Raw genomic sequence first — 9,117 nt, 5'->3', positions numbered from 1 at the left:
CAAACCTTCTCTGCGACAGGCTTATTGAAGTCCACTTCAACACAAACTCTAGCAAAGCATCCTCTTCGGACATCCAGAGTATTGGAGTCCACTCGAACTGGGTTCTCAACCACTGCGGCTAACGCCATGAGGATACTCTCATCATAGAAAAATAGGTTCAAACCAGGGAACCTAATCCACACCATTGTTTTGTCGATGGTGGCTTCTGGGGACACAAATGAGGGAGACTAAGTCTAAACAATTAAGTAATGATCCATGATCATCCATGGCCCTTCATCAATAACCTTCGTCCTATCCTCCTCTAAGTTGAATTTGGCCATGTAGAAATCATTACCAACATCCATCAGGTCAAAACAAACCTTCAATTTGCATATCCTACTCAAACGTTCCTTCATTAGGTTGAAACCAAGTTTTTTGCGCAGAAGCTTTACTACTAAAGTGTCTTGCCATGGGGTACAAAGCCCTTCGAACAGTAAATCTGCAATAACAACTTTAGGTTTCAAGGGGTTGTCATCTTCATACTCGATCTTAGTCAAGTTCTCTTTGAGGAGATCAATGTGTGGCCTTGAAACAGGCTTCTCTTTGTTAACCATAGTCTTGTTCCGAAATGAGACCTTCGCTGGTGATGGTGGTGACACGCTGTCTCCACCGTCCAGTGGATCCTTACCGGAGCCCCCATCGCCCGTCACACTTGCAAAGAAAACCAAAACCTTAGGGTTAGCCATCCTTTCTATAAAAAGTTAAAGCATACTTTATATAAATAATATGTTTGATTACATTTTAATATTCCTTGGCAATTGTTTTTAAAAATTAAAATAATTAAAATAAAAAAGAAGATTACATGTGTATTATATAATAAATTTTCGCATTTCCATGACAATATCACTTCCACTCCCTTCTAGTAGGAATATAAATGTAAGAAAACATGATAAAAATGGAAACTATAACATTCCCAAGAATCAATAATACCTTGAAATTTGTGAGAATTCATTAAGATTTTGTGAAACAAAGACCCCTAAGTTATAATTGAGTAAAATATGATAATTAATATAATGATGTTCCTTGATCTATTATGAATTGTATCATATATATATATATATATATATATATATATATATATATATATATATATATATATATATATATATATATATATATATATATATATATATATATTTTTTTTTTTTTTTTTTTTCATCGGTCCAACCGATGAATTATATCTACTTATTATTAAGATCGTTTGTGTTAAATTTTGTCAAAATTGAACAATAAAAAGATAATTAGATAATCTATATTTTGTAATGTTTATATTACATTGATTTTAATCTATATGAACAAGTTAACAAATGATTTTAGATTACTATGAAATATTATGTATATGATTTATGTGAAATGAACTTTTAATCCAACAATAAGTTTTAAGAAAACATTATTCAGTTGAAAATTATAAAATAATGTAATAGTTGTTAAAGTTATCTCATTGTAATTTGATCCCTCTTATATACGATATCCTCCTATATTATATGAGAATGACCATCTTACGTTAGAATGAGAATGATCAATCACAACTGTTAGAATTAAAATGGAGGCTTAAATTAAAAATATTTTTAATTCAAATTAAAATTTCTTCTAATTATAAAATCTCCAAAGGATTTACCAGTCAGACGATCAAATAATTAAAATATTTAATTTATCATGTCCTAGAATATCATATCATCATGACCATCACAACCATAACCACCAACGCAATCATTATCATGACCACTATCATTGTTGTCACTATGACCACTATCACCTCCACCACCAAAGTGATCATCGTTATCGTCATCATCATCACTTCCTCTCTCCCTCTCTCCCTCTCTATCTCTCTCTCTCTATATATATATTTATTATGAAACTATCTGATGGCACTTTCAATGAAACTTGAAAGCCTATATGGCATGCTTTCCATTCTGTGAGGTTGAGTTCCTTGCCCTTTTAGTGCTGGCAATGTTGTATGCAAGTGATGCCGGATACCTAGTTGTATCTCAGTAAAATGATTACTTCAATAGAAATTATAACATATAGAAGCATTAATAATGAGTTTCAAGCAAAATAATGTGTCAGTTGGTGCTGTACAAAAGAGAAATCGATGCCTACTTAATATCGAGAGAAGACTTGGGGAATTTGATTTACTCGTGCTTAATTTCCCCTAACAGGTTTTCCTTCCTAGTACTACTATAATTTGGCATCTTCTCCAGCCAAAGTAAAACTGCTCTCCTGAAGTCATTTCTTCTGCAAATAGCCCCACAATTTGCCCACCAACGATAAGGATTGACAAATAATCAAACCACTCAAAATTAAGAATTCATTGAATTTGGTTTATCAACCAAATGCGTAATCCAATTAAGTTTGGCATACATAAAAATGCATTACAATAGTAACTCGGCTTAATAAGATTGTGAATTTGAAGTTTCCGAATCCAAATTATTTTGATAATTAGTTCATAGGATTCGAGCAAATAAATTAAACTTATCAGGAACTAGAATTGTGTTTGAACTGAACTGAAAAATATGACAAATTCAAGTCGAATTTTGAAGTGGAATAATTCTTATTGAATGAACATATTGAAATAAGTTCAGCCCGATTTGACTCGATTTCACTCCTATCAACCGCTATGCTAAAACTTTAGATAAAGTATTTGAGATTTGAAGTATTTGGAGAAACAAAAATGACAAATAATTTATTCATTTTTAGAAGAAAAAAAAAACTCAGCACTGCCATTTTAAAACACTCATGAATATAGTTACCAGGGAGGTGTTGAAAATTTATTTATATATGAAGAAATTTTTCATTTAAACTAACACCCATGAATAAAGTTACCAATGAGGCATTGAAAACATATTTATATGTGAAGACATTTTTCATTTAAACAAGAGTTTAAACTTTGAACTTGATCCATGTTAATATAAAGATTTTATACTCTCTTTTAATAGAATGTTGACGCATTAAAATGTTTTAACTTAAAGGAAGTTTAGCTCAATTGATTGAGCAGGATAACGTTAAAGATGTACATTATCATATTCAATTCATAGACCTTTAACTTCCATCATGATTATGTCTAAGGTACATTGCTCATCTGAGTCATGCTTTTCCATTATCTGTTATTGCAGGACTTGTCTTCCTCTTCCTCTCGCTGAAGCTACGACACGAAGCCAAGCTTGGAAGGCAGCACTGCACAGATTTAACAGGTTTCTCTCTAATGGGGGCATGATCATCATTCATTGTTCTTTCACTGCTACATGCAGAGTTTCCTCCTGAGACATAAGGAGTACTGTGTGCAGATTTAGGATCATGTACAGTTGTTGGTTTCACTTCTTTCTTTTCAATTTCAGAAGTGTTCTCAGCATCACTTTGGTTTTCTCTGACACTTTCACGAAAAAGATCCAACAACTTTTTCTTTTGTGTTGTTGGAGATGGTTCCGGAACAGAACCAGGCTCAGAAGGAGTGGTTTTATTGAGAAAAATGTGGTGCACCGGAGTGCTGCCACGAGATGGGGTAAACTCTGGATGAAAACAAAGAAATAAACAAGTCAATTGGATGGAGAAAGGTCATGGTAAAAATTGAGAAGAAAGAGAAACTATAGCAAAAGGAAAATATATTCACAAGTTCTAATAAGAGTTCTGCATTCTTCATAAAAGTGGTTTGATAAAAATGCTAATGCTGCTGATTAAGTTATTATTTGCATGACAACTTAACTTTCATATCATGAACCTTTCATCCATGAAAATTTTGTGTTTCCTTCCAATTCTTTCCTCCATAAACTATTAACTATGAAATGTTTCATCTCCTATTCATTGTTAAGCACATAATCTGATGATCATGCCAAGTAAACAGATTAAGATACTCTAGTAAAAAACTGCTAAGGAAAAGGCATTGCAGGGCATCCTTACCACCCTTTACACTATAGAAATCATCGTCACAATCTGAGTCTAACCAGGCCTTTGAATCAAAAAATGATTCCTCTTTGCCATCTGTACAGGATAAAAATCCCAAGTTCAAAAATTTGTGTTAGAAAACTGAGATATGAATATTACCAAAAAATAGGGATAATAATAAACTGTGTATGACATAAGAAGGGCTAACTTGGATTTAATTAAATGAACTAATGGAGTAATAAAAAAAGATAATTCATAGTGACCAATAAAATGATAAGCTGGCTTCTTGATTCTGGAATGTTACAAGAGGGGTAATAAACAAACACTTATTCCTCGTCATTTCATCTATTGACAAGTATTTCATAGGGCCAATGTAGTCATTCATGTCCCTTTGTTGGAAGGGGGAGTGTATGACAGTATGAATTCAACTACTTGTTATTAGGTAACTACCATGTTAAAGTTGATAGAACATTCCATGTCAGTTAATCTGCAATCTCAATCACAACACACAGACTCTGTAAACAAGCACACGAGCCAATTCAAGGCTGCATATGGGACTCATTTATTGCAGAAGCAGTTGAGTCTACTTTCTGTTCTAGTGTGTTAAGAAGACCCTACTCAAAATAAAACAACATACAACATATAGTAGTCCAAGAGCCATAATTGTTAAAAACAGGTCAGAAAAGGCAGATTACATTGTTTGAACATTTCATACATTTTTTAATAATTAGAGTTACAAAGGACTGACACACAATATTATCTTTATCTTTGTTATTAAATAGCAATTTTTCCTTCATCCAATTTCAAGATATTACTAGTTCTACAATTCTTCCTCAATAGTATTAGCATGACCAGCTGCTTCTTGTGATCCATAACTTGAAATTGACTGCAAAAATGCATTAAAATATTTAGAGAGAATATTTATTCACAGATTGATGTACAGCCATCAGAGTGGTGCTAAACTACTGGTCCCCAATAGGATAGAAGCTTCAAAAGGCAGGGACCACGATCACTTATAAGCATTACCAGAATATCATAAATAACAGTTAATACAAATTATACAATAACTATCATAAAAGCCCCCATCACATGAACCTAAAATCATAAGTAGCAATCAAAGCATATCATGAATTCATCCAACACTTTGTCACTGAAATGACCTATTCTACTCTGTTTATCTAAACTTTCATGCAACCCCCAACAACTAGCACAAAGAGAGAAAGTCCTCAATTTTAGTAAAACAGGATCGTCAAGGACACTAATGGCTTTTTGCCATATTTTAAAGCAAATAATTTGTATAATTGTTTATGGATTCCTTGCTTAAAAACAACCCTACCAGCAAATTCATAAAAATTACCATAAAGTCACTTATGAAGAAAAAAATATATGGAAGTAAGGAGCAAGCATTTCCTACTCATAATAAAATAAAACAAACAACTTAACAACAAAGTAATCATCGTTAAGGCTTAACAAATTGCTGATTTCTACCACCACAGAAATAGCTTTTTATTCAGAAAATATCCTACCCCCACAGAGACCAAATAAAGGTAAAAAGATTCGATAGACTGCCTAAAATCCATCGTAGTCATTATAATCATATGCAACAAAAAAGCATCATGCAACTGAAGAGGTAAACACAGCATATTTGCAGACATAGGTTCTGTTAAAAACAGTAGAAATACACTGTGCTATGAAAAAACAGAATAATTTTCTACCAACAATTTGTTTATCACAAAAAACAATGATCATACGAAAGTTCAACAGATATTTAATACTAGTATATAAATCATATCAGATCTAGCTAACACCAAGGTAACCATTATAAACAATTGTAATTCAGAGAACAAAAAAAACACTGCAACTATGAAAAAAAAATCAATCAAAATACCAGTTTTAATATGATGATTAATTCCATAGCCGGCAAAAAAAAAAAAAAAAACAATCAAAATTTGTAAGAATACCTCAAAGTTACACGGCAAAACCTCTAATTAAGGTAGTTACAATAAAAATATAATTTTTATATAAAATAAAGAAACCCCAGATAAAAAAAAAAAAAAAGTTTCAGTTCTGACAATTTACATCAATAAAACATCATCTTTAAAAAAAAAAAATCTTTATATGATGATGATACATGAAAAAATAAACATTTTATAATGATGATGATGATTGATGAAAATAGAAAGTTTTGAAGAAAGGAAGAACCCCAGAGGGGCCCTACCGTTATCCCCACAGTCTGTGACCGAGAAGGTTGTGGTTGACCGAGAGGGTGACCACTGCTGAGCCTTAAACGCAGCATCATCATCAGCCACCACAAAGTTTCCGTTTATGGCTTTGTCTTTGTCTTTGAAGGGTGATGGAGGAATCACAAGGCTTTCAGTTTTGGACTCAAAAGAGAGCGTTAGATGCTTCATGTTTGTTTGCTCGTTTCGGTGGACAGAAGAACACAAACCCATTTCACTGTTCAAGAGGAAGAAGCACCAGCTTGCAGCATATAATAAGAAGAGTTCATGGTGTGTGTGAGAGAGAGAGAAGAGTGGAGTGGAAGTGAGAGAGAGAGAAGAGGGGCGAAGAATGAGCAAAGTGGGAGTGGGGAGAGAAGAAGAGAATAAAATGAAGGAGTTTTGTTTTGGCGTTATGGCAAAGGCTGGGAAAGAGAAGAAGAAAAATGCGTTGGTAAGAAAAGAAAAGTAAAACGCCCAATGGAAGGGAGAAGAAGAAAAGATTGGTGAAAGTAAGAGGTGATTGGCTTTCAAAGGAAAGGGGGTTGCATCACAAAAAAATATGCCATACCAACTATGCATTTGCATTAATATTATTCTCATAAGCAAACTACCAAATTCGCCCCTTCAAAATTTAATCAATTCTAAAAAGAATAAAAAATGTGCTCCTTTTTAAAGATGACAAATGTTAATTAATATTTTTAAGATATTGGTTAAGAAATTAAAAGAAAGAAAGATTTTTATTTGAACACGTAAAATTACACTATTAGTGACTTTTTATATTTTCCTATAATTTTTAAAATAAATATTTTTTTTCTTTACAAGCAACACTATTAATACCATTTAAATAAATCATATATGTAAACAATGTTCATCAAGCACTAATTTATGAATTTAGGAACAGTTCCTTAAGTATGAAAGTACAATATAAATTATTTTGATTTTATTTTTAAAAGATTTCAACAAATATAGCTAATTTATGTTTGTTTACGGACATAAAAAAATGTTTTTTTTTTAAATTGATTTTATCAGAAGTTATTCAAAATAACTTCTAATTATAATCTGATTTTATACTATTTTCAGTTTTTAATTATTTTTTAAAATCTACTTTAAGGGTGTAGAAAAAACTTTTAAAAGTGATTGTTCGTTAAAAAAAATATTCTTTACACTTTTCACTATGATTTAATTTTAAATCATTAATATAAATAAAAATTGTTAATTTTGTAATAATTATTTAAAAAAGTAAAATTCACACATTGTTATTTGTTAAGAGTAAATATCTTTATTCTATTAAATAATTAGAAATTATCTTAGATATAATTTTTAAAATAATTATTATAAAAGTTAATAACTTTACGATATATAATAAGATATGATTGAATTATAATTATCATTTTAAAGTTAAATTCATTATTTTAAAACATATATAGAGTGATTTCTTACTAGCTAGTTGATAATGTAAAAATCTTTTAGTGGGACGATATATCAAAAATAAACTTCTAACTTATTTCCTACTTAAAAATTAAAATTTTCATTATTTATGACTTTTATATATTAATGTAAAAAAAAAAGTTAAATCATTGAAGACTAATTTGAATTTCCTAGATGACACAAACACAAAAATGAGATAGATCGTCTTAAAGATTTTAGATTTAGAAATTAACTTTAGTTTTTTAGGAAAGGATATTAATGTCATTCTTAAGAAAAAAAAAACAAGAAGGTGAGTGATAACTTATAAATTTAATCGTCACAAATTGTTTTGATAAAATAAAATTTAGGAGTGAATAACTAAGGTAAGCTCTCGCAAAAGAAAAAAAAACTCAACATTTTATTCAAACTCAACTTGCTTCAAAGCAACAAAGTTTTCTTTATTTACATGATTTCCTTCTAAATTTTCCACTAGGAAATTAATTCTCACTAAGTAGTCCACTAAGCCTCTATTTTCCATTAGGAACTAAATTCCCACTAAGCATTAAATTTTCACTAGAAATAAAACTCCATTAACCATCATAATGGTTTTATAAAGCCTAAGAAAACATAGGAAGTGACTTGGAACATATGAAAAGTCATTTGAACTTATCACATCAAAATTAAATAGAAAATTAATGAAAAATTAGAAAATAGACCTTAATTGAATCTCTAGTCCAAAAATTATGTAATTCGTTCAAATAAACTTCAACCCACAAATGCATATTTAGTAAGTGTTGAGCGGATTTTATTCTTCAAATTATTGTCTTTAAATTTGTTAGAATTATCTTCACATTATAAATATGAGACAATTCTTTAAATTTGCTTTATTCATTGGACCTTTGATTTATTGCAAATGATATTTGAAACAATTCTTCCTTAACCGAATGATGTCACTAAATTTTTAATGAGTGATTATGGAATTTCACTTTTCATTATTCACTTCTTATTTAGGAATTAGAGTTGATAGACTTTGACATGATATTAAAGGATTTCTACTATTCCTTTATATAAGGATAGAAATAGATTCAATTTGGTGCAACCTAATTTATAATACGACAATTCAAATCTAGCTTATTAGCATATTATATGTATTTTTTTTTTAAAGTTTTGCTTAACCTTTATATAAGTTTGGCTTAATTATTAGTTTGTCTAAATATTTATTTGATATTAAGTTTTGATAGAGATTCAATCAGTCAATCTAAATATTATTTGCATGATATTAAAAGTTTTACAAGGCCTAATTTTGAACATCAAGACAAATTTAGCTCAAAGTAAATTAGAGGTTGTATTAAAATGAGTTACTTTTCTACAAGTTGATAAAGATTTAAGCTTAATTTGAATAAGACCATTTTCTTATTTTTCATGTCATTTTGTACTTAGTTTTTTAGATAAGTTCATGTATATTGGTATTTTCCAAGTTAATTTTTAGTATTTTTAGGCATCCTAACCTGTTTGAAAATTCGTACGTTGGAGCTAAATGGCGTTCATCAACTTTAGCATTGATAGTACT

The 9,117-nt window shown here is 30.2% G+C and overlaps 1 protein-coding gene across 1 annotated transcript; it reads right to left on the bottom strand.

The window, feature by feature from the left end:
- Positions 1 to 2,932: 2,932 nt before the first annotated feature.
- Positions 2,933 to 6,680, bottom strand: LOC114400676 (uncharacterized protein At3g27210-like). The gene is made up of 3 exons (XM_028363248.1): positions 6,137 to 6,680; positions 3,934 to 4,014; positions 2,933 to 3,545 (listed from the first exon to the last, which is right to left on the bottom strand). The coding sequence occupies exons 1-3, from the start codon at positions 6,369 to 6,371 to the stop codon at positions 3,124 to 3,126; spliced, it is 738 nt and encodes a 245-aa protein (XP_028219049.1). The 5' UTR covers positions 6,372 to 6,680; the 3' UTR covers positions 2,933 to 3,123.
- Between the last annotated feature and the right edge of the window lie 2,437 nt (positions 6,681 to 9,117).

The sequence above is a fragment of the Glycine soja genome, chromosome 19 (assembly GCF_004193775.1).
Source record: "Glycine soja cultivar W05 chromosome 19, ASM419377v2, whole genome shotgun sequence".
In the NCBI taxonomy this organism is placed as follows: domain Eukaryota; kingdom Viridiplantae; phylum Streptophyta; class Magnoliopsida; order Fabales; family Fabaceae; genus Glycine; species Glycine soja.
Note: the sequence above shows the minus strand (reverse complement) of the source record. Positions and strands in the feature narration are given on the sequence as shown.

Excerpts from the sequence above, each read along its gene's own strand:
- LOC114400676 (XM_028363248.1), bottom strand. The coding sequence starts at position 6,371 with ATGGGTTTGTGTTCTTCTGTCCACCGAAACGAGCAAACAAACATGAAG. Across the intron at positions 4,015-6,136 it reads CACAGACTGTGGGGATAACG|ATGGCAAAGAGGAATCATTT; the intron begins GTAGGGCCCCTC and ends TATCCTGTACAG. Across the intron at positions 3,546-3,933 it reads TTTCTATAGTGTAAAGGGTG|AGTTTACCCCATCTCGTGGC; the intron begins GTAAGGATGCCC and ends GTTTTCATCCAG.